Source organism: Leuciscus leuciscus (genome assembly GCF_965113295.1).
Source record: "Leuciscus leuciscus genome assembly, chromosome: 18".
Taxonomy (NCBI): Eukaryota; Metazoa; Chordata; class Actinopteri; order Cypriniformes; family Leuciscidae; genus Leuciscus; species Leuciscus leuciscus.
The window spans coordinates 24,815,807-24,843,177 of NC_138742.1; the positions used below are offsets into that span (position 1 = coordinate 24,815,807).

Consider the following 27,371-nt stretch of genomic DNA (forward strand, 5'->3'; position numbering starts at 1 on the left):
GACACGAGCTCTTGAAGCTCCTTCTTCTGTGCCGGGAGCAGCAGCTCATTTGCATTTAAAGGGACAGACACAAAAACGGTGCGTTTCTGCTCACCCTCAAAAAGTGACATGATATATAAAAATATCTGTGGGGTATTTTGAGCTAAAACTTCACATACACACTCTGGGGACATCAGAGACTTATTTTATATCTTGTGAAAAGGGCATTATACCATCCCTTTAAAGAACTCAAGATTCATCCGGATCATTTCCATAATGACCAACTCAGTCTACCAAGAGCAGCGCAAATTAGCGTCTGGTTTAAGACATGCTATTTTGCCGCAAATACCAGTAAATTGATGAGCTCAAAAATGTGTAAATCACCTTGCATGATTCATTTAAATACTCTCCTCCCATAAATGTTGTGTCTGAAAGGGAAACTCCTATAAATACATATGCAATAAGGTCAGCCACAAAAATAACCCTGTCCATGCCTTTTCAGCTCTAATTTTGTAAATCTTTGCAGCATCTTTATAAATCCTGACGGAAGTTTTTTAATGCCAAAAGAGGGTTTGCCCTCATAAAGTCATATTTATGACTTCAGATGCGTTCAAATCACTGGAGCAAGATGCTGATGTATTCATCAAGATTTTGTCTACAAAGTGATGAATAAAGAATGTGCATCGGGTGTGTTTTTGCTTTATGTTTTTATTTAAAGGTAGTAAGGTACACCATGTAACGATTGCCCCTCTAGCAGTTAAAAAACAAAACTGCATGCATTTTGCAGAAGAACGTTATGCTTCGGCTCTGCGTGAATATAGACAATGCTTTACAATGAACTCTGTTAGAGAGCTACATATGGCAATTCATCTGTTCAATAATATGCCTTACTCACCTGTTGAGTAATACAAACGCATCTCGCGTCGCTTTCACAACTTTTCAAATCCCTCAGTTCTCGCCATCTCCAAAAAGCCAATGTTGATTCTGGGTTTATTATGAGCTCTGTTGTGGTCTCTTATTGCCAGCTCCTCTGTTCAGCGTTTGTTTAAACGGATGATTCCCTGGAGTTTGGAGATTAAGCTGATCAAAGTAGCCGGAGCAACTTTTCTCTATATACGGATATGACGAGATACACACAGGACAAAGTGACGTATGTACGCGTAATTTTTCTGTGAAAACCATCCCGACAGTTCTAAAATATGAACACTTAGAATAGGCTTATCATAGTGACTCAGGGTAAGACAACACATGTTTTAGAAAAAGGATTAATGAAAACAAAGTTGCTGCCTTAAATTTTTAAGTACAATCAACTTGGATGTTTGAGTCATTTCAACTTAAATTACAAATAAACTGACTTAATTAGTTGAATCTTGTATAACTCATAAAAAAAGTAGAAAATTGCTTAACTTATTTTGATGAGTTAAAGCAATGTAAAAACATATGTTGTCATAACTTATTGATCATATATTTTTTACAGTGTAGTTGTATTGTAAAACAATAATTTCATTCATTTGAACAAATATACCATCAATACAGATGCTGTTTTTGTCACTGACATGCCCCCAAAGAAAATTTCCTACTGAGTTTCCTACTCATAATAACTACGACTTTGAAGTGACGGTGACGTTTATGTGTTGTTCAACTGGTAAATACGATCTTTCTGACATGACTTGAATGTGCCATAACTAACTTGCACAGCAAGACTTTCTTAGCCACTGTTCCCATTAAGTTATGAAAACATTATTTGTGAATTTTCTCAGAATGTTCAAAACGACCAGCTTTTTAAATGTTTCAAAAACGTTTTTTTCTTGGTTCCATTTGATCATTTTGCAAATGTAAAGGAATTGTTACTTTTGAATGTTCTCTAAATATTCTGAAGTAGCCACATTTATAAAGTGTATAAAAACACTCCATGAACGACGCATAAATAATGTTTTGGTGAACATTATTAAAGACCAGATAACTTTGAATGAACATTTGTTGAGAACCTTGCCAGAACATTAGCCAAAGTTCTGAGAAACATTAGTTAGTTGAGTATCTGAGTTATAAATTGTGGTCTAACATATTTTGTTATGCAATGACATTAACATATATACACGAGCGTTTGCATCCACATTGTGTAGAGAATGTTACAGGCCTTACATCGCACAAAAAGACATGCACCTCCTATAACTTTGATGATCCCAACACATATGTCAGTTTCTGAAGACCCAACAGTCTGCAAGGAAGGCAGACATCATGGCGACCTCTTTTATTTAACCACTGTATTACTATCCAATGTGTGCAAAAACAACAGGAAGTATGAAAACAGACTATGAACAGACTGTTAAATGCAGTTGAATGGAACCATGGAGACCGAGATCAAGACATTGCATTGTTTATTTATAGTTTATTTACAATCACATAATCTCTGTGCCGTCGCACTGGCAAACGGCAACTGTATCCTTATCAAAACAACACCTACACGTTGTTGCGAGTCGCAACAGTCTGCAGTTTGCCAGGAGGTGAAAGAGTAAGACGGTGTGAGGTAGGAAATCAGTTGTGGTAGTTCAAAGAAGCTGTGGTCTTACAAATGAAGAGCATGCAGGAACACGCTCACACACACACACACCCTTGCTGCGCTGTCCCCTTTTACCAGTGTGTTATGTGAAGCAACGGCAGACACCAGTACAAGTCTATTTTTAGCAAGTGCCTGCAAGACGCAAGCACATATGTTAAAATGCTGCTCAGCTGTGTTGCGCGGTTAGCTTTGCATTGCTATCTTTTGCTCAAGATTTTGACTGGTAATAGGAGCATGTTATTTGAAATGTGCCTATTTTTATGCACTTGCAGAATGTGCAGACTGGAGGGTCCATGTTAGGCGTTCTGCTAGTGTGTGATGCTGAACACAGAAAACCTTAAACACAAAAATACATTGTCAAACCACATTCAGAGAAAATTCTCAAAGACTCTTCATGGCAAAATCAAACAATTGCCTCACAACCATTTTATCTGTGGACAAAATCAAACAATGCAATTTCAGATCAATATTATGAACACTACAGATCATGTGTGAGACACTACATAAAAAAATGGAGAGCACTGAATGCAAAGCATGCAGTTACAGAAAAAAAAGTATATTGTAACAAAGTAAACTAATTTTACAGTTACGTAAAAAAGTATAGTTATGACAACGTACAGTAGTATGGTGGATAAGTGGTATACTGTATGCACTGCAAGTGTAGTATTATAATGGATATTGTATATAGGCCAATCAAAGGTCTGTATATTCAGCACTTGCAAAAGTGCAAAAGCCAAAAAGGTTACAGTACAAAACTCAAAATGAAAAGCATGTTATAGTCACTCAGAAGATTTGTGCAACTGCAGAATCAAGGTCAATGAGAGATTGTGTTTTAGTGAGTGAGAATGTGTTTAGAGTTTTGAAAAAAGAGTGCATGAGATTTGCAAACAGTGTTTTAAGTACCTGAACTTGTTTAATGTTTTACAGAAAAAGGGATTTATTCGATAAATTTGTTTAGGCTGTTGAGAATTTGGTTCAGAGAATGGGGTTTAGTGTTTTAGCAATTCAGAAAAACTGTATAATGTTTTAAATGTCTGTTGTGCTTTAAAATTGTGATTTTGGTCTGTCCCAATCTTTACATTGCTATAGCTTTAATTTATTTTGATTTCAGTTTTTATATATATATATAGAGGTTCGGTAGAGGTTCACTTATATTAATAAAGTTTTTGCACAATATATATTTCAAAACAAAAATGATTCAGACACACCAGATATAATTGTTGATATTTATTTACTAGTGGGTGCAGGACACTATAGTTCATTTATGTAAGTGAGGATAGCAAAATAAAAGTGAACTGTGACATTATACCCAAAAATTCTTCTACCAGTAAATGTATAATGATTACTGAAGTGGTTTTAAGGCTTGTCAGTAAACGGCCACTTTTATGATTGGCTAACGTTGTTGCATAGATAAAAGTATCAACGGCCACTCATTATTGGACAGGAGTAAGTGTCCATATAAAACCTTAATTTACAGACAGGGCATTATGAAATCATTTATTTATGGTTTGTGATGTAGCCGCTGTCAGATCCAATAAAGCTGATTGATTCATCTGAACTCTCCATTACTGTTAGGTTTCTGGTTGCATCAACGAGGAAACGGGATTTCAGTGCAGCAGACTTTATTAACAATAAACTTAAAGAAACGCTCGGGAGACTAAGAACAAGGACTTTCTATTCATTACTAAAATTCTAATTGTTTATGTACCAAAAATGTGTAATATTTAGCTCTGGCACACATTTCATGTGCATGGTTTCCTACCGTTATAATATTTTTTTTAAAGGTGCATTGCGCAAGTCTCTGAGTTTTTGCAGAACTATGCCCCCTCTGGCGGCAAGCGAAACTGCAACTCTCCATTTGTTGAAAGCCTTCCCTATGTTTACTCACGCCTCTCTGACTCCAATTTGGCCCTTTTGGTTGCACTAGACAAAAGTTTTCTTTTTTTTGATCTTACGTGGAGTTTGCGTTGGTGTTTGAAATGAACTACAAGCCGTTCTCTTAGAATCCATCTTCTACGGAGAATGGCGGCGAATACACAAACCTGCCAGACATAGCCAGGTGAGCGTGCCGTGAACGCGCATGACGTCACGCCCAGTCTCAAATTCCGTCCCGAATCCCTCTTATTTATTTTACTGTACAGGATTATAGAGACAATCGCAGTGATCACAGAAGGGCTCATTCAGCCCATCAGGCAATTGTTTAAGCATGTATTGGTTAGAAAACGGGTATTTTTAACATGAAAAGTTGCGCAATGCACCTTTAACATTCTTTAAAGCTGTGGAACACAAGGAGTGACATCATTTAGACCCTCTCCACATCATGGTGGGAAGATAAGTAAAAATGTACAAATATTGCAGTGTTGACTACATTCATCATGCTGCAAAATTCAACCCTGTAATCAAGTTATTAAAATGAAAATGATCAATGAAATATTTGTCTTTATTTTAATGGGAAATATACGTTTATTGATAACTATAATCCAGCATTTGGTCCCAAATTAGCTAGCCCCCTCTGAGTGACATGTTAATCGGCTAAATCATCAACCCTGTTATACGCACTCATCCTGCCATAGGGTCCGTTTCATTTTAATGCTGAGATTCAAGTTGTATTCCAAGTCCCAGATTTTAGAAATGAATAGAAAATCAAACCGCTCATAAAATATTTAGCTTGACCTCCTGTGTCATTTCATAGTGGTCAAGCACATTTTTAAGTATCCTCTTTATTTGTCAGTTTTGAGTCATGTTTTACACCCTATTTGTAGAATGATTCTAATATAGCTTCAGGGTATTAGACTCTCAAAGAAGCTCTTTCATTCCCTAGTATAGCAGGTGAGGCTTTTACTAAAGTCATTGGAGGATGAGAGGGCTCTATTTCTGGAGTTTTCTTTGTTGAATTAATTTTGTTTATTTATGCATGCACCTCCACATGAAAGCATCCCGCGGTCCCTAGTGGAACTGATGAGTTGTGGAATGAGAGGCGTTTTAGCTCTCTCTTTCTCGCACTCTCTCTCTTTCTCTGTCTGATTCACTTCTCTCACTTCTTCTGTTCTTTGGACCCGTTTTTCCTTCTGTCTTCCTTTGCTGATGAATGGAAAGGTCACTAAAGCGTTCATTCCCAGTGTGGTTGTGTTTTATTGAACGTGATGAATAGATTTGTGTCGTATCGATTCCTCTGATCAATAGGTAGAGTGTTCTGAGAACTACAGAGGACTCTAATGATTGTTAGTAACCCAATTAGCTGCAAAAACCAGATTATGAATTATTCATGCCGTTATGCTTGCCTGCCATATCAAAAATAAACTAAACACATTATTATCAACCTGATTAGTGGTGAGCAAGGTCAATGAATGTCAGTTTTCATTATTAGTTTCATGACTTAAAATGTGGCTCGACCTTCATAATTTTTTGAGCTATACAGCAAACTGTCCAATTAGTGAGTTTACACAAAGTCCCTTTAAAGGGATAGTTCATCCAAAAATTAAAATTCTGTCATTAATTACTCACCCTCATGCGATTCCAAACCTGTAAGACTTTCGATCATCTTCAGAACACAAATGAAGAACTTTTTAATGAAATCTGAGAGCTTTATGTCCCTCCATTGACAGTTACACAACTACCGCTTTCAATCACCAGAAAGGTAGTGAAGACATCATTAAAGTAATCCATTAAAGCAATGTGAGTGCTTTGTTTGAGCAAAAAATTTAATTACCACTTATTTACAAAAATTGTATTCACGAGAGCACTACGTCACATGCGTGTTATGTTGATTTGAGAGCAGATGTTGTTGTGAACGTGCATTGCAGATTCATATTTAGTAAATAAAGTGGTAAATAATGGTTTTTTGCATAAAAAAATCACTTGTGTCGCTTCATAAAATTGAGGTTAAACCACTAGAGTCACATGGATTGCTTTAATGATGTCTTTACTACCTTCCCGGGGCTTGAAAGTGGTAGTTGCGTTGACTGTCAATGGAGGGACGGAAATCTCTCAGATTTCATCACAAAGATCTTCATTTGTGTTCCGGAGATGAACAAAGGTTCAACAACATCAGGTTGAGTAATTTATAACTGAATTTTCATTTTTGGGTGAACTATGCCTTTAAGGCAAGTCATTTCAGTTGGCGGCCATCTTTGAAACGCATCTGGTGCAGTCATTTCAGTCATGCAAGTACAGCTGCTATCTCCTCGAATAGGGAAACATCAAATCCTCCAAAGCTGTTCACCACACTCACGAGTACATTTCATTTTTGAAATCAACTATGAAATCTGACAACTGTCTCATAAATTTCGGTTCTAAATGCTCAAATCATGACAAAAAAAAGGATTTTTTCAGGCTGGAACGGCCAATGCGCACGTGCAGTCCTTAGCGCACGTCTCAGAACGCTGAGTTTCTCTATAGCAAGCGGAGCTTCTAACGGCAGCTGCAGTGACACAATGATTTTACCAATTGCCAATTGGCTCTTTTATTTAGAAGGCGGGACTTATTCCACCATGTTGTGCATTGCACTAAAGTCTTTGGTTTACATCACTTGTAAGTAGCCTGGTTGACACCAGACCCTTCTCATTCGTAACTGAGAGTGGGTCTTGGGAAGGTTCATTCACAGCCCATTTCCAAAGGGACGTCGCTCAAATGCCTCTGGGCGCAATTGGACAGACCTAAAACCAATCAGAGCGATCGTCATCGTGTAAAGCCCGCCTCAATGTTTGTGATTGGTGCCCCGATTTGGAAAAATTGGAAATGGGCTTGAATGGGCTCTTGGGCAGACGGACTTGCAGAGCAAATCTCAAATTTGCCGGAAGTTCGTCAGGGTTTTCCCAGGCTAACTTGTAAGGGAAATGCTATGTCAAATTAAACTTTTATTGAAATAGTCCTGACTTTTAATCTGTAATGTACCTCATTAACATTGAAAAGGAGGTGTGTTTGCACTGAACAAATAGCAATGACTTAATTTACATATGTAAATTCCGTTGTATTTAGCAGCTACTTTTGCTGATTTGCGGATGATTAGTGAATAAGGCGAAATGCCACATGTAACGGTTTAGTGCGTTTGCCTCAGAGTGAGAAGAGAGGTTAAGGAAAGATAGATGGACAGATGAGCGGTTGGTCAAATTCAGCTGGGACTACATTTTTCATAACTCTGTCAGGCGTAAACCTGCCATGGCTTTCAAGCAGCATAAAATCAATGAGTGCACCATTAACCTGCGATTGCACCGGTTCACTCCACCGCTGCCCCCCCATAGTCCATGACCGCATGTGAACACCTCACACAGCTGTGAAAAAGTAGACAAATAGACGGAGAGCGGTTTATGTACAGTGACAAATAGAGGAACATTAGAGAAACAGAGATACAGCTCCAGAAATGTTGTATTCTACATACTTGTTCCAAACTGCTATGAGATTGAATAATATATGTTTGAAATCCCACATTACAGTGAAAAAAAGATCTTTAAGGAATATTGTGGGTTATACATCTTAATATATACAATATATATATATTATATATATTCTTTTTTTTTAATGGACTGGTTTATTTAACCTTTTGACAAAATATTTTAAAAAATTATAAAAGTTTGCATATGTTTTAGGTTTTGTATCATATTTGATACATCAGTTGCTGATATTTACATGGAGAAAAAATAAGATGAAATTCTGATAACTTGTAAATATTTGTATTTGTAAAAAATAACTTGTTTTAATATTAAATTAAGCGATCTTGAGATTGTAGAAAGGCACTATATAAAATAAACATTATTGTAATCATTGAGATACTTATAACAGTAGCAGACTACTTGCATAAAATGCATATAAATATCAGTTGTCAATATCTCCTAAAATATGTCTTTATTTGTATTTTTATTCTTATGATTATTTTTAAATGCTTAGTTTTATGATCAAAGCGCTGTAGTTTTGAGGTCAAAACATATAATGGAATTAGAGTCAGAAATGAACGGTGGCTTGGGGTAAAAATGCCCCCAGAGATAAGTGGGGCAAAAAATGCCCTTGCACGATTAAGCTAGATCTATTACGGCTATCGTGATTAAAGTGAAATATGACTTTTAATTAGGCATTACATTTACAGTAGATTTGCTTAAATTGCATCACGTTAACGCGTGGTTTGCAGCGTTGAGCATTATAACCAATCACACACGTTTCTGTTGAACTTGTGAATGCAATGTCCAATCAGAGGGGTTTTGGTCCGTCACCGCGGAGATCACCGAATATGTATGTGCGCGCACTCACTGACTCAATTCTCAATCCGCATTCGCTAATTCTCTCATCATCATCATCATCATCATCATTATACAAGAAAGTGCAGACAAGATGTAAGTGAGAGATTAATTTAGCCATGTAGACAGCTTCAGATTAGACTGAAGTCATGGACCGCTTCAGCGCTCTTTGCTGGCTTTCTTTATGTAATTTATTCCCAGTTTGAATAATCGTCTTGTTTTTTATGCTGCTGAAATAACCAACATGAAGTTATGATTTTTTTTATCAGTTAAAATCAATAAACAAATTCATAAATGGTTCTTAGCTTGTTTAGTCTGTAACCAGAATATGTAAAAAAAATTAAAAAGAGCAACTTTACAGCTAAGCTAAAATAAATTGTATTGAACCTGGAATATTCCTTTAAGTCTTTATAAAGTAATGCACTTACAATTGAAGTCTATGGGGCAAGTTAAACCAGAAATGTGAACCCCCGTAGCTCTTATATGAATTGTTCAATTAATAAATGTGTTTTTTGATCTTTTTGGTCTAAATCATCCTTTCACTCAAAGAAACTTCGAGACATATGCATAAACATGAGGTTGAAACTCATCCGGAATATGCTTTTTCTAGAACAAGGCTTTTTCCCAAAAATCTAAATCTCTTTGAGGGTTGAGGTTTGATGGATTTTTAGTGGGGGATTATTAAAGAAGCTCCCTTTGTCTTTTTGCTGCATACTGTACACTTCAAGCGTCTCACACGGCTGTTATATATTATTCATGTGAGAATTACGTAACGGTGCTTTCATTGTGAAATGTCATGAAGATTCAGAGGAGTTTGTTCAGCATCAGGTTCACAGATCTGATCGTGGATGGAAAAGACAGTTGCACTTTATACTGCCATAGACAATCAACCGTCACTCTGCTTTGTTCTCCTGCTGGAAAACGCGCTGTGGAGCGCTGAAAGGCCCTCGGTGTGTTTTATGTGTTTGATCACGATGTGTCCCGGTTGCAGTGGTGTGTGTGGGCGTGGGTTCGTGCGCTGATGTGGAGGCAGGGTGGAGGTTGCCTGCACCTTTGCAGAAGAAGGTGGAAAGTGGGTGAGTCATCCAAAATTAAACCACAAAAGCAAGAGAGGATTTGTGCGCTGTGGGGCTGCGTCTGCACACACACACACACACACACACCCGATGATGCAGGTTAATTAATGATTAACCTGCCATTTGATGGAATAATGAAATGCCGTTTGTCTAAATTAAGATTTTTTTTTATTCACTACTCAAAATCACAAAACAGGGTCAGACGCCTGTCCGACTAACCCCAGATTAGTCAAACAAATGGTGTGAAATGGACATTTATTTGTTTTTTTTATATGTGATTCAAAAGCTTTTTTTTTTTTTAGCTATAACAAACGATACGATTTAAAACGAAGTAAAGCAAACTGATTCAGAAACTTTTTAAAATGCCGTTTTAAACTTTTAGATTTAAAGAAATAGATTTCTTAAAATACTTCCCCTAATATTTCTCAATTATTATTTTTAATATTTAAATGATTTTTTTAATTAAATTGAAATATATACATATATTTAGAATGTTTTTGTTTATATATGCATATTTATTAAATGCTATATTATATGAGTATATATGCAAATATTTACATTTATTTTTTATAAAATTGATTAAAAATTACAAAAATAATGAATATATTGTTTATATATATAGTATATATATATTATACAATATTTGTATATGTATAAAAAATATTAAATATATATATACATATACAGTATAGCCTATGTATATTAAAACAAAAAAAAAAAAAAAATATTTGTATACAAAACATTTTTTGTACGTTTTAATATACATATACTGTATATATATATTGAGCCTATATATTTGCAATTTTTTACCTGTATATATATATATATATATATATAGTATATGTATGTTAAAACTGACAAAAATAATTGTATATGTATATACAAAATTACAAATATATATATATTATAATTTTATGTAAGATTTATTATATATATATATATATACATATAGAATTTTTTTTGTTTATATGCATATTTATTATTATTATATACACACAAATATTTACATGTAGTTTTTATAAACATATTTAAAAGTAATTTATTTGTATATATATATATATATATATATATATATATATGTATGTATATTACATTTTTTATTAAACATCCATTATTGACTACAAGATAAAGATTCATTATTTCCAATAAAGCGTAGTTGAAATAGCAGGATTTCTAATCCACTCTTTGAGAAGCGAATGGATCGTTTCCCATCATCAAGTTCTTGTTCCTCAGAGGTGATCTTATCGTCTGTCATATCTCAAAGCTGAGGGTAGAGGAAAATGCGGTGAGCCTCTGAGGAGGTGACCCTGTCAAAGTCCCAGACCAGAAGACACGCGTGTCAGCCTGTCGTCCCGCTGCGCTCCTGATGCTGGAGTCCATGAGCGTGTGCTGGTCAAGAGATGTGGCGCCCAGTGCAAAACGAGATCAAAATGAGTAAAAGAGTGTTTGTAGCAAGGGATTGGTTATTGCCGCCTGCATGTATGACTGTTTTAGCACTCAAATTGCTTTCCGACGTCTGAGCTGTCCTCAGGGAAATATGGGACGCAGAATCAGCGTGTGAAGAGCGGACACTGAGCCGGCTGATGGATTGGATTGTGAGATGTGTCTCTTTGTCTCTTTTTTTGAAGGGGGATGCGGTGTGTGTGCGTGAGTGTGACCACCAACGTTTATAAAGCAATATGAGTTTCTGAAACCCCAGAGGTGTTGTCAGGCTGTGAAAAATGTTGTTAAGTCTCAAGCACACCAGTGAGACCAGCAGGTTCTGGATGAGCATCTAACATGTGTCTCAGGTTAAAGGATTCCTTCACATACAACTTAAGGTTCTGTCGTCATTTACTCTTCCTTATGTTTTTCCAAACCCATTCATTCTTTGAAACACAAATGTCTCCATTGGAAATTTTCCACCAAATCTTTCACACTTAAAAAAGTTCTTAAGACATTGTAAAAGTAATGGTACGGACCATTTTTGACACCTTTTATGGTGATTTTGAATCCTCTTTGAGACGTGAAAGCTTCAGTACCCGTTCTTTGTAATTACATGGAAAAGAGCGACTGGTACAGTTCTTCAAAATCCTCATTTTGACAGCACTCCCGAGCTTTAGACTGCCAGGTTGTACCTAGGAGCAAAACACTTGGATGAATGGCTATGTAGATCAGGTGAGGATGTGGAAACACAAGATCTGGGTTGCGTGTCTGACCTCAACAAGGACCAATAGCAGGAAAAGTAGCAGGAAAATGATCACGACAGTTTTATCACCCCTATTCCCTTGAGAAATGCAACCCAATCATAGGTTTTTCTAGGACATCTATCTCTTAAGTCTCTTTGGATACAAGGGCTTTTCTCTTTGGAAAAGTATTTGCTAAATGCTAGAACTAAGTAATAATTTGATTCAGTAAGGATGCATGAAATTGATTTCAAGACAAGACATTTATAACGTTGCAAAAATTTCTGTTTCAAATAAATGCTGTTATAAATCTGTTTATCAAAAGAATCCTGAAAAAAAGACATTGTTTCCACAAAAATATGAAGAAACTTTTTAACATTGATTATAATCAGAAATGTTTATTGGGCAGCAAATCAGCATATTAGAATGATTTCTGAAGGATCATGTGACACTACTGTAAAAATAAAAATTTTATTTTTTTTAGTACAATCAACTTGGATGTTTAAGTCATTTCAACTTAAATAACATTAAATGACTTAAAAAGGTTGAATCTTGTATAACTTGTAAAAAAAAGTTATTACTACTAACTATAATTATTAACTTATTTTGATGATTTAAAGCAATGTAAAACCATACGTTCTCATTACCTTTTTTCAGTGCTGAAGACTGGAGTAATGATGCTGAAAATTCAACTTTGACCACAGGAATAAATTACATTTGAAAATATATAACAATAAAAAACAGTTATTTAAAATTGTAATAATATTTCACAATATTACTCTGTTTTTACTGTATTTTCGATCAAATAAAAGCAGGCTTGATTATAAGAGGCTTCTTTCAGAAATATTAAAGACCTCTTACTGACCCCAGAATGGTAGTTTAAAAATGTGCTTGCCTCATTTATTGGCTGTTAAGCGTCTCAAAGAAAACTAGTTAGCCCTCGAATACTGTGCAAAAAATTTGATGGCATGAACCTTGCAAACGTTGCCAAATTCAGCGACTGTCTTTTTATTAAGTGCTAAATGTAGCAGCCTCTGCCACCTTGTAAACAGAGCTTTATTTCCCGGTGGACTGATAAAATCCTGTGCACCCTGACTCCTGGAAATGGCATCCAGCCAGACAGTTAGATCAGAACTTGCTCTTTGATGTGTGCGATCTGAAGCCTGCCAGTGAACTAGGTCAGATACGGCCCTTATTTTCCACATCTTATACAGTGTTATCAAACCCTTTGCACTATTTGGTACAGGTGTTTAAAACACTGCGTTCTGGATTAATGTAGTTATTAATCCAGTAAATATTAATGTGGGAATCCCAATCCCATAACTCCCCAAACCGGAAGCAAGCAGTGAGCCTTGAAGAGATCGGAGCATGATGGATGATGTAGTCCAAAATATGATGTGCTTCCGGCTTCTCTTGCCCATTTTCTGAGAGCTGGGTCTCTCTTGTTGTGTGTACAGAGGACAGGCAATGAATTATTAAATGTGCAGTGTTTGAGCAGAAATAGAAACCTGCCTTCAGAAGTGTGAAAATATTGCTCATCAACAGGGAAAGGGGACGGGGTACATCGCTTTGTGTTAAAGAAACTGTGTGCTGTACTTGTGTAAACGATTCTTGACAATGATCTATTTATCCATCAACTGATTGTATTGTGGTCACATCTGAATAAGTTTAACATGCGCATATCATTAATGTACTATTTATTTATTTTAAATGTATTTTTCTAGTTTCTTTTTTTAAATGTTATTTTGTTCTGTTTAATTTACTTTTTTTTCATTTTAAAATGTAATTTCTACATTTAAATGTTGTAATTTTACTTAAAATTGATTTATTTTGTGTTTAATTAAAAAATATTAAGTTTACCTGTTTTTTTTATTTAAATAAAATTTCTGCATTTTAAATTTAAACTTTTAACTTCAAATGAATTTATTTTCAGATTGATCATTTTACAGTGTTAAGTTTAAAATGTATTTTTGCTTTTCATTTTAAAATAAAATAAAGTTTTAAAAGTGAACATGAAGCTATTGCTTTTTTATTTTTATTTCTTTCTGAACATTTTAACTTTAGAATTCTTATTTTAATATTTTAAGCTTAATATTATATTGTTTGTTTAAAATTTCATTTATTTTTGCTTTTATTTTAAGATAATTTTTTTAAATTAACTTAACCTTTAGTAGACAAAGATACTTTTAAATGTGAACATAATAGTTATTTTTTCCTTTTTATTTAATTTTCAAACGTATTCATATATTTATTTTTTAACTTGCAAGACAAGTTTAGAATGTATTTTTTGCTTTTCATTTTAAAATAAAAAAGTAAGTACATTTTCTTTTCTACTTTTATTAGAGATCATTTTAAAAGTTTTTTATTACATTTTTTATTTATTGATACATTTATTTTATCCAAACAAAGGAAACTAGATTAGGAACAGGTGAACATAATGAACTGATCAATGAGTAACCGTAGCAACTAATTAACAATGGGAACAGGAACTAAACACAGAAAGAAAACAAAGGAACTAAAGAAAACACAAACATAACATAATTGTTATATGTACATTTTAATTTAAAACATTTTAATTGAAATTTAAAATGTAAAAATTTAAAATGTTGTTTATGGTAAACAATTTTTTTTACTTTTTTTATTTACATTTTTAATTTTAAAATGTATAATTTAGTTTAATTTACTTTCGCTTTTGATTAGAGATATAAAGAGTGAACAGATAATGATTGCAAGTGAGAGTGGCAAATAGGATGGGACTTGAACCTTTGTCAGTCGTATGAGCACCACAGCTCATCACATCAACCGCCGCACCACATCTCCAACTGATATTGTTTTTCTTCTACTATAATACACACTTGACACACAGAATGCGCTGATGGATGGAATGTAAACTACAGATGGCAATACTCCGTTTTTTCTTCTCAAATTGGTGTGTTGTAAAGTGGAAAAGCCCACTCCCCGTGGCTGTTACTCGGAGATGTAATGATGCCGAGTGGTCAGGATCCCAAACAGGAGTGCTGGGACGGACAATCAGAGATTAGTCTCGGATCAAAGTGATTGCCACCCCTCACACGCTTACTCAGCACTGACACTGAAGCATAGGGAAGGGATTTGTCACTCTCACGCTCAACGTGCTTCAAACGATGCCTGTGATGGAGAGAGAAGCAACATTTCCAGGCTTTTGACTTTCCCACAGCCTGAAATAGCCTTATGTGAAGTGTGCCGAAGCCTCGGTGAAGCAGCACGTCTGACTAGTTTAGAGTTAAGATGCTTTATGTGAAGTTAAGCACTGAAATAATTTTAATCTGCTTTGAGCAGATGTACATTAGGACATGTGGAGACAAATTCAGTCAGCATCGTAAAAATCCCATTTGGGTGTTTTTACGGTGTACGTGAGGCGTTTATGAGAAGCCCTCGAGTGTTTACTGATAAAGCCTGCAGTGACTGTAAACTTCAAAGAGCTGAAGACCTCAACAAAGGTCGTTTTACAGTATTAAAGAAGTTCTTAATGCCAAAAAACATGTTCGCTAGTGTTTGGGATGTTCCTGTAATACTGCAGTTTGCCAAGATACAGATCCATTTTCCAAACCGCTTGTGCAATGTAGGGTTTTTTCCCCATTCATTTTTAAATATGAATTTTGAAAAAGTCTTTGTTAAGTAAGGCATATTGTACATCCAGCCGGTTGTCGCAGAATAAATTCTGACTGTGTGATCAGGACCCCGACCCCTGATTTCTGTGATCTAAGCTGAATTTTCAGCATAATTTCTCATCATATTGGGAAATCATTCTAATATGATGATTTGATGCTCAAGAAACATTTATTATTATTAAAAAAGTTGAAAATGGTTGTGCTGCTTCATATTTTTGTGGAAATCATGATACTTTTCTTCAGTTTTTTGATGAATAGAAAGTTTAAAAGAACAGCATTTCTTTGAAACAGATCATCTTTACTCTGATCAATTTAATGCATCCTTGCTGAATAAAAACATCAATTTCTTAAAAAAAATAAAATAAAATCTTACTGCCTCCAAACTTTTGAACAGTAATGCACACTATTGTTTGAAGTTTTGGTCTATCTAACAATGTTAAAAAAAAAAAAAAAAAAAAAATCATATTAAAATGTTTATGTGACTGAAAACTGGAGTAATAATGCTGAACATTCAGCTTTGATCACAGGAATAAATTACATTTTAAAATATATTATATCAACCGCTACAGCGCCAAAAGTTACGGACTGCAGCTTTAACTCTACAATAAGTAAATCCACTTTATTACGGCTACCGGTAATTACTCTTCGACAGCGATGCCATAGAAAACACAGAATTCTAAAGCTGCACACTTGTTTCTCTGGTGCATTAGGTCTACAGAACATAATTTTTAGCGGTCATAATTACTATAATAAGTACCTTCTTAAAGGGTAACTCTCGCCAAAATGCAACCTAAGGTCTTTTGTTAATCTACCCGAGGCAAACTTTCGTGTAAAAGCATAAGTAGAATGGAAACGCCACTTTTAAGTTTGACCGTATTTTCGTTTTCGGTCAAATTGCCTTTTGAATGGGAGTGATTGGGGCACGACTATGATAGCATCAAAAATTGCTATTTTTAAAACACCAAGAAGGCTCGACACAACATGAAACTTTGCTCGCAGTATCACCAGGGGCTCTACACATGAACTCCAGCATTGACAACATTGTGTACACAGAGTTTACTAGAAAGAAAGATTTTGAACAACTCACTGTATCTGTGTCCGCCGGCATTTTGTCAATCAAAAATAGTCGATCACGGGTAGATTAACAAAAAGACCCTAGGTTGCATTTTGGCGAGAGTTACTCTTTAATAGAGTATGCGATTTCGGACGTAACCTCTGTCTCACGCCGCCTTCACACTGGCAGTTGAAATCAGCTCCGTAATACGCAATACGCCCCCAGCGGACGTCGTACTACACCGTTGAAAAGCTTCGGAAGCGAGTAGAACAAAAATGGCGGAGAGATTAACGGTTGATTTTGTCAGTGTCAGAATGTACAATTCTGTATGATCTCTCTGATGAGGGTTATAGAGACATTAATCGGAAGGCTGCTGCGTGCCGTGCGTGGAGGAAAGTTCCCCAGGACGTTGAAATGTCAGGTCGGCTAAATGTGATATAGTGGTATATAGGGCTTTTAATTGTATTAACTGCCCTAATAACGTTAGAAAATCATGAAAATAAAAAAATGACATGACAACTTATCGTTAGAAAATCATTATTTATTTTATTAAAAGTTGAGAATTCAGGTTTGTTTATCAGTACCATAGCAACGCTAACTTCCGCTGGAATTGTCGGATAGGAACCGTCCGTAGCCTTTCGCAAGAGTTCAATTTTTTGAACGCATCCGGATGACCAACGGACACGATTTTTTTCGCACCGCACTCGTTCGGACCCGGTTCGCATGCGGTCTGCGAATCTCCATAGGAAATGAATGACTTCCGGTCGTTTCGTAGCCGTATCGGAGCTGATTTCAACTGCCAGTGTGAAGGCGGCGTCAGTGAAGCCCCTCCGTCTGAAAAGCGCACTGTGCTCTGATTGGTCAGCAGGAACAGTGTGTTGTGATTGGTTAGCCGTTTCAGGCCTGTTTTGGAAATGTCACTTATCATATCATAACCGTGAGTTTCAACACAATACTAAATCAACTCAACCAGGCCTCACCCCTTTTTTTGCCTATGTCTAGGGCATAAATTATTTAAAAGAGGAATATTGTCACATGTTCATTCCCGGAAGAAACCATTGTAGGCGTTTCAGGGAGTTCAGAAACAGTGTTACTGATATAGAGAATAACTCCATTTGCAGTGACTTTGTAACTTTGCAGACCTTTTTCACATTCAAACAGCAACATTACACACAAAGAGAGTTGAACATGTAAAAAAAGCATAATAGATCCTCTTTAATGCATAGTATGGGGTTTGTTTAAATCTCCGTCGCTAAGCAATAGTGATAGTGAAGCTTGCTGGCAGGAGATACCATGACCTATAACTGCTGCCAGCTTGCTGAAATCTGTTGATACAGTAAGTGTAAACACACACATGTGGTCTTGGTGTACAAAATCGTCACACTGCACTGGTCAATCCCGTCCGACCGTCAACCACAGTGTTGTGAAGAAGTGTCCAGATGGTCCTCCACAGTGTAAACCCACAGGCCACGGTGCAGGGACGGTGTTAAATGGCTCTCCTGTCTGAGAAATACCCAACAGCAACGACTCACCCAGTTCTGAAATGTCGGGGTCAGTCGGGGACTTGTTCTGCAGTCTCTCTGAGGATATGGATTGAGGGGTTTTCCGCTCTCGTAATGAGATTTATCCGCATGGTGAGCCGAAAGATGGGGAGAGGGATGAGGAAAGCATGAAGAGCAGCAGGAGGCTGAACTCCCTCATTCTCACGAGGGCCTGTTTTGATGGAGTTTAGCTGTCATATTAGCATGACTAGCGATTTGTTGAGTGCATGTGACGCGGTGTCCGTGATTCCAACAGCAGCTCTGAAATAGGAACGTGGAACATTTATTGTCACACACTACAGTTTCAGAGCCTCAAAAGAGTCTTTACTGTCTATATAGGTAACATATAATCTCTGAAGAAAGCTAACCGTTAGCATTGACAGTTGTTCGGCTGGTGTGGGATCACCTCTATGGATGTAACCTGCTCTGTTGGCATTTGTTGACATGTTTTTGAGCCAACCACCCAATTACTATAGAGCCACAGGAAAATAATTTCATAACAGCGCTGATTGGTTAATGACACCACGATAATAAACACAAGAAGTCTACACTAATCAGTGTTATTTTAGTATTATTTATATACTATTATAGTTTTATTAATATTAATCTTTTAAGTTTATTAATTTTAGTTTATATATTAATTACTCTTTGCTCTTTTTAAATATTACTACTTATGTATTTGTTTTTATTTCACTTTTAGTTTGAGTTTTAATTTATTTTAAGTTAGTCATTTTAGAGCTTCGATTTATTTCAGTTAGATACCAAGGCAACATTTCTAATTTATTTCATCTATTATTTTTATTTAATTTTTTAGCTTCATTTCAATTAACAAAAAGATTTTTATTAGTTTTAGTTGTAAGTTTACCATAACAACCATGCTTTAGGCTCTGTGTGATAATTGTCACCATTATGTTCAGTTGACAGTTTAGTTTCATTTTCATGGACTCTTATAATTATATTTCTCTTTGTTGCCCTCTGCCTTTGTTCCTGTTTGTATGTCATTCATCTGCTGTCATGGTTATTATATATACTGTATAGTATCATCTGGATCCAATAGGATCCAAAGTGTAATTATGAAATCGCAACACTATTTTTGCGTTATGCTGACTTTAAAGGGGTCCTATTATGCCCTTTTACGAAGTCTTGATTTTGTTTTTGGGGTGTACTAGAATATGTTTTTATGCTTGATTGTTCAAAAAACGCATTATTTCTCCCATATTTTACATTATTAAAGCAACTTTTTGCCCGGTCTGTCTCGAACGCGTTGTTAGTTCCTGTTTTGATGAAGCCACTCCTTCCGAAATACGAAATGTGCCGTGATTGGTTTGATGGGTCAGTGTGTCGTGATTGGCAGCGCTTATTGCGTGTTTGGGAAATGTACCGCCCCTCCATAACTGTGAGTTCTGCTCTAGTGTAAATATTAAGGATGGCATCAATTTCAAACCAATTCGAGCCCGATTCAGACCCTGACAATGTTAACAAAGAAGAGGATCATGCAGAACGGATTTCACAGGACATTTCAGAGTGGTGTGTTTTTTGTAATTTTCTTATACATTATAGATATGATGTTATCCACCATTTAATCGTGATATTTTTCAGAAAACTATGGTAATACAAACAGTAATCGATCACTAAACCATGGTTAATTTTCCTAAGGAGCGGTGAAACGTCTTACAAAAGCGAAAGCTTACAAAAGCAACAGAAACAAGCTTTTGGAAAATGGATTCTGTTCAATAAAATATCTCCCATTGGAGTGGACTTTGAGCTTTGTAAACTTGCAGATCTTTTTTATGCTTAAACAGCAACATTACTCGCTAACTAAAGTTGAAAATGTGTAAAAGCATAATAGGACCCCTTTAATAGAGGTTATGCAAATTAAACCGAATAGAGCATCAGTGCTGTTTATTTCTCTAGCATTGTCCCAAAAATATGCACACAACTGTTTATGTGAATGTTTACAGTGTTGTGCGATTAGACTTGGGTTTGGGGTAAACTCATCACATTCAGCTTGTGAATTCCTGACCACAATTAAGGAAATTGTGGCAGGCCTGTAATCCTGCGGCGAGAGTTGAAAGAAGCTTTGGGTCGTTCCACGGGCCATTAGAGGATGATGGGAGGACAGGTTTGGGCAGGGAGGGAACAGCTCATCTGCTGCAAAATTTGATTACAATAAGTGAGTGTGCGCATATTTGTATGATGGGATTTAGATTGCATTCAAGGACTAGGTAACTACATTTTTGCAAAACTCCCAAAACATACCAGTACATACAATTCACTGCAGTTTCCAGCTGAAATAAACACTAGAGGCAGTAAAACCTTTATTCCTTTTCACAAATTATTGATTATTTCTGTGTCATTCCTTCCACAATACGTGTTTTGACCTCCGAACACTTTTACCATAGTGCTTGATTTGTATACTTATACATTTTGACATTTGCATCACATAACCAGCTCAATATGTGAGTCTTTTCTGTCGTAGTAAACTTGCTCAGTAGCTCATCTGGTACAGAACCGTACTTGCGATGGAGAGCGATCGTGTGCGACTCGATAAAAGAGCTAAAAGACTTGTAGAATCAAGCTAATGGCATGGTTGCTTCAGAAAATGCGTTTTTATCTCACATTTGCTTTTGCATGAACCTTTTAGCGCCACTCCCCAAATACAATACGCACAACAACTTCACGTTCATCTCTTTTTCGGATAAAACTGAACATGCTTTTAGCGCCACTCACTGGACATTTCAATTTGAAAGGGTTGTGAAATGTGCACAAAGCAACGTAATATCATTTTGCTGAAATATCGCCACAGGCATGCTTTTCCAACGAGCCTGGGTGGCAGAAACTATGCACATGGCAATGCACATAATGAGACTTTTGTCATTGAGAAATATTGTAGTTGATTTCCATCTAAATAGAGTCATTTTTCATAAGTCAAACCTTTTTTTTTGTTTGTGGTTGTATTTCTTTAAATGACGCATTTAAGCTGCTAAAAGTGCAGGTTGAAGCATAAAGAAAGCTTTTTTTCTGTGGTAATTCAGAGAAAATGCACATTGCTCTGCGACACATTGCTCACTTGCCATTTCCTCTGTGCAGAAAAATGAGCTGCTACACACACTTAGATTAAAGTTTGTGTGTGTGTGTGTGTGTGCATGTATATGTTGCGTTTGTGCGTTCATCAGCGCTGCCATGGTGAGAGATGGGAACAACAGCGATGTATGAATTGTTGCTAGAGAAACCTTCCCATGGGGAAGCAATAAACAACACACTCCTCTAAATACTTGCCCTGTTTAAAGACTCGTCCGAAGCCTAATTCTATCTGTCGGGTTTCTACACCTCCATTTATTTCAGTACTCTCCCCGCTTTCTTTCCTTTCGTCGTTTGGCTGCAGATGTTGCAGGCTTCTCAGCCGCGCTCCCTGGATCCGACGGAATATTTAGGAAATGTGCTGACAGCAGCATCAGACGGAGGAGAGAGGGAGGGAGGGAGGGAGGGAGGGATGGATTTTTGGGATGGTGGAAGGATGCAATAATATCTTTGAGAACAGCGTTTATCTCACACCGAGGCTTGTTTTATAAACCAGGCACACACATGCACGCAATTCACACCCACTGTCATAAAAATGGTGAATGCTTTCAGATTTCCATGACCTGCTTTCCTTAGTCGGTCTTTTGTCATATCCCGCTCTCTCTTTCTCAGTCTAATCCTAAGCTTTGGCCACATTTCTACTCTGGCTGCATGTGTGTTGTTTTGTGTGTGTGTTCAGAGGGGAAAGCTCAGGCCATCTTGAAAAATTGATATTTGATCCCATGTGTAAAGGAGAGGAATGAGTCCAAGCTAGCTTCACTCCAAACACCATCACTGCTCTCTTTAGTGCATGATGTATGTGCTCAACAACATAGACACAATGATGGATTTCTTCATATGCCAGGCTGGTATTTTTTATGACATGATGACTAATGTCAGGACCAGGTGCTGTTTTATAGAAAAATAGTGAGACTAAATTGTCATGCTGGATAGACTTGCCCACTGGCACTGTGAAATCTCATTGGTCCAAAATGACACATTTGATATGATACATACAGTATATACACTACTGTTCAAAAGTTTGGGGTTGGTAAGATTTTATTGTAAAATGTAATTTATTCCTGTGATCAAAGCTGAATTTTCAGCATCATTACTCCAGTCTTCAGTGTCACATTATCCTGAGTCAGAATAAAAGTGTTAATTTCTTTAAACTAGCCCCAAACTTTTGAACGGTATATATAGCCTATTATGATTCTCTGTGATTTTGTCACATAACCCAGCAGTTGTCAAACTGCTTGTTGCTATATAAGCTTGTTGCATTGCATCTGATTAGGACAAAGTATAATATCACACTACTTATAAACCATATAACTGAATGTTCATGTACCATGGTATTTACATGGTACTTCAAAGAATACCATACCATAGTAGCTACTACACATTCAAAAAACATAGTATTTAAGTGAACTCTCTTTACTCTTTGCATTAAATCATCACATGAAGCTGGACGAGAACATCATATATTACACAGTGACTTTATCTTCATGATGACTGAGACGTTAAAGCTTTGCAATGGTTAGCTTAGCTTTGCCTGTATGCCTCAACAACTAATATTAAACTTCAGATTTAATCCCCGGCATTACTGTACACAGAGACAGATTAAACGGCAGCCATGTCTGTCACTGATGTATCCAAGCAATACGAGGGGGGGCAGGTGATTCGAGACACATTTAGCTAGCGTTAAAAGCAACTGGCAGAGATAGGCTACTTTTTTAAAAAACTTTTATTTGAGTCAGAAAGTTGCTGAATGTAAAAAAAAAAAAAAAAGAAAAAGAAAAAAAGTTTTTCAGTGTTCAGTTTTTTTCTTGCTTTAGGTAGAGTATATTGGTCATAGTAGGAGCATGTGAGCTGCATGGGGTAAAATAAATAAAGGCACGCAAAGCTAAAAAAAATATATAAAACAACTGAATAATTAATGCTTGCTCCAAACCATAAACTTCCAAAGACACAGTTACCCTTTTTATATGTTAATATGTTTACTTGTTGTGTACTAATGTTTAAACTAATGTTTATTAATGTGAATTTTCATTTAACGTGCATCTATTATGCTTCTTTGGATATTACATTTCATGTAGTGTGTAATATGGCTGTTTGTGACACAACAGACTGGGCCATCTGACCAATCAGAGCAGAGTAGACCAATCACAACAGACTGGGCCATCTGACCAATCAGAGCAGAGTAGACCAATCACAACAGACTGGGCCATCTGACAAATCAGAGCAGAGTAGACCAATCACAACAGACTGGGTCATCTGACCAATCAGAGCAGAGTAGACCGTAGACCAATCACAACAGACTGGGTCATCTGACCAATCAGAGCAGAGTAGACCAATCACAACAGACTGGGCCATATGACCAATCAGAGCAGAGTAGACCAATCACAACAGACTGGGTCATCTGACCAATCAGAGCAGAGTAGACCAATCACAACAGACTGGGCCATCTGACCAATTAGAGCAGAGTAGACCAATCACAACAGACTGGGCCATCTGACCAATCAGAGCAGAGTAAGCTCTCAGAAAGGAGGGGACATTGAACAAACTGTTTCAGACACTGTGAGGAAAGAGGTGATGCTGCAGTGCATATTATGAGAAAATTAAAGTTTTTTGACCTAGTAAACTTGTTGTTGGAAACCTTAAAAAAAACATAGGATCCTTTAAAATAGCATAATAGGGGCACTTTAACAGTTTCACATTATGTAGGGCACCTTTATCGGGCAATGAGTTGCCAGTCCATCGGCAAGATGTCAAAAAATACGTTTCTTGCTTTACTATAAAATATTGATATTAAACATCTTGACATGCCTTGACCCTGTTTAAAGTCTTTTTTTCTGTTATCTCTTTCTGTCTGCAGGTGCCCTGGACGAGCCGTACGGCAGGACCTGTGTGTATGTGTGTGTCTGCAGCTCAGTGGAATGTTTTCAGATCTCCCCAAGGTGCTGATACTGGGGGCCATCGCAGCGGCCTCTGCCTTCGTGGTCACCATCCTTATCGTCTTGGTGTGTGTGGGGTGTCAGAGGTGAGTGAATACACACACAGACTGCCAACACCTCTTACCTATAATTCTAGGGTGGAGAACCAGTTGTTCATCATATTCCATATTGTAAAGGGGTCATGAACTGCATTGTTTTATAATGTCTCCTGGGGTGCACTTATAATGTTAGTATAAATTTATAAATAAAAGGCATTTTTCCTACCCTGATTTTATCCCTCTGGTTTGAACGCTCTGTTTGAAGGGGCGTGTCGGCTGTGAGACTTCAGTGTAAACGCCCACTGCTGTGATTGGCTGACATCTTCGCATATGAAATGTGGAACTCTCTCGAAAACCTTTTGCACGTTTTAACTATTACAGCTCTCAAGCTTAACTAATCGTGAAAAGTGTTGATTATAGCTTTATATTTATATATATGGCATTATAATTAGATTGTGGCATGAAAGGCTGCAGTGATGATCATTGTAGACAATCACAGACATGTTGAGCGCATGAATGCAGTGATCTCATCTTTGCAACTCGATTTCTGCACACTAACGAATGATTTCATCATAACTAACAGTGCAAACACAATGTAAATAAGAGATTTGTTGATTATAACATGAGTTTTGGCGAGAGTCCAGAACTCAGTCACTGATAAACTGGCACTATTTGATTGACAGCTCCAGCGATTGTAAAGGGAGCGTTCTTTGATCGCTTTATATATATAATTTAATCAGTTTAAATAACATATTATTTTCATCCTACAAAGAGAAACAATGTGAAGTCACTGATTTGATTTATTTCATTGATTGATTTTATTTTGACACATTTCATGATTACTGCTGTTGTAAATTACAACTTTCCACTTCAAAGAAGGCGGAGCCTCAGAGTCACACCTACCTAGTACGTCATCGCCACGGACCAATGGGAGTTCAAAGATGTTTACCAGCTGGACAACTTTTCCAGCAAGTTAGCTTTAGCAGGTTGTTTCGAACTTCCAAAACAAACTTTGGCCTGGTTTAGACTCTGGCCTCGATTATGCTTAAATGCACCTTATGCAAGACTTTAAATCAGATTTGTTATATCTTTTTTGTTACAATCTGAAATATCTAATCATGTGGCAACGTCTGAGTTGGAGTAATAAGAACTGAATTTCTTATTTCCACATGTTCTTCCTCAAAAGTACTGAAGAATCATTAATTGAAGAATTGTTAAGTAACTGGAATTTGTTAAGAGCAATCAGAAACCAAACCAGGATCCTTATGATTCCCATCCATAATGCTTCTTTCCTGAGCTGTTTGTTCGTTTGCACATGAAAGTGTTTCTGCACAGACGCGCCCCACTCATATGTCAAAAGAATGCGTCGGCTTCTTAAAAACTCTCCCCCACTCTTGTGTCAGGGCACATCCTCCTCTTTTTCTTTAGTTCTATCTCTCTTACTGTCTCTATCTCTCCTTTCCCGCTGTGGAGCGACTTGATGAATGCTAATATCACTCCTTCAGCAGATTGCGTGCCCTCTGTAGGAGCCGTTTCGCTGAGAAGTTAAGCTCTGCGTCGGATGCTCGTTTGTGACAAAGACTTTTGCTTCGAGATATTACAAGGAACGAAACCCTCAAACAAATCAGTTTCACACACTCTCAGGCATTGTTCTATTTCTGTTTTGCGTAACGTTTCACAGAAAAGAAGAATAGGGACTAGACTCTTTTGTTGCATTTTCACCACAAAGTCATGTTTGTGCTTTACTGCAAAACAACTTGCTCTGAATTGTTAGAGCATGGGAATACAAGCTAACTGTACAGAAGCCAAGTGTGTTTGTTTTAGTGTCATTCCAACGGTAAAAATAGAGGTACACTAAATACGGCTGGAAATGTGTGCTGGCATTGCAGCAAAGTCAACAGATGCGTAGCGGAAAACACACACTGAGCTCATTGTTCTGAGATACACAAATTATGATTGAGTAAAACCCCTTTCTCAGAATTGAAATGTTCCATCTCATTTCCATTGAGGGGTTAAAGGGATAGTTCACCTAAAAATCTTTCCCTCATTTACTCACCCTCATGTTGTTCCAAACTATATGACTTTCTTCTGTGGAACACAAAAGGAGATATTTTGAATAATGTTCAAGCTGCTCTTTTCTATACAATGAAAGCATATAGTGGCCATAAAATATAAAGTACCATAAAATATACTACTCATACACTACATTCTGCAGCTCTTAAATATAATCTCGCCAGGTTTGATGTCAAAGATGCCAAACGCCATTCATTCTTGCATGTTTTTATCCAATGCCAGGTTGGAAATTATTTTTTTAAACTTATAGAAAGTCTCAAATAATTACTTCAATTTAGCAAATAAATATGTAAAAATGACCTTTGTTCACATCATATGACCTCAGAACAGTGTTTTTACTGTTAACTAAAACTATTAAAACATTTTTTTGGTAAATAAATCTAAATTAAAATAAAATATAAATATTAGATTTACATAAAAAAAAACATTAAAAAGAATAAACATGCTGCCCTGGAAACTTAATGAAATAAGTTGAAGTACTAAAATGACTAAACCTAAAACTAAAATAAAAATGAATTAAAGGTTGTAATTCAGTTCATATAATGTGGGAGGTTCAAAACAGAAAAAAAAAAGAAAAAAAACGTAATAAAATGACAAGCACATAACAAACAAATTTACTAAACCTAAAATGAAAATGAAAACTGAAAATATAAAATAAAAGCTAATTCAATATATTAATAAATACTATAATAGTATATATAAAAGATACTAAAACAACACTTCTTCTGAAGACTTGACTGCACCAGACATATGGACTACTTTTAAGACACTTTTATATGGTAATTACACTCACCTAAAGGATTATTAGGAACACCATAGTAATACTGTGTTTGACCCCCTTTCGCCTTCAGAACTGCCTTAATTCTACGTGGCATTGATTCAACAAGGTGCTGAAAGCATTCTTTAGAAATTTTGGCCCATATTGATAGGATAGCATCTTGCAGTTGATGGAGATTTGTGGGATGCACATCCAGGGCACGAAGCTCCCGTTCCA

The 27,371-nt window shown here is 36.4% G+C and overlaps 1 protein-coding gene across 1 annotated transcript in view; it reads left to right on the top strand.

Moving 5' to 3' along the window:
* The window catches only part of LOC309480584 (uncharacterized protein), a gene marked incomplete at its 3' end in the record, with an annotated part of 48,602 nt that overhangs the window by 6,750 nt on the left and 14,481 nt on the right, over window positions 1-27,371 (top strand). The window contains exon 2 of the mRNA XM_082145173.1: window positions 24,188-24,352. Within this exon, the coding sequence (XP_082001299.1) occupies window positions 24,249-24,352 (104 nt within the window). The 5' untranslated portion in view covers window positions 24,188-24,248. The remainder of the gene's footprint in view (window positions 1-24,187; window positions 24,353-27,371) is intronic.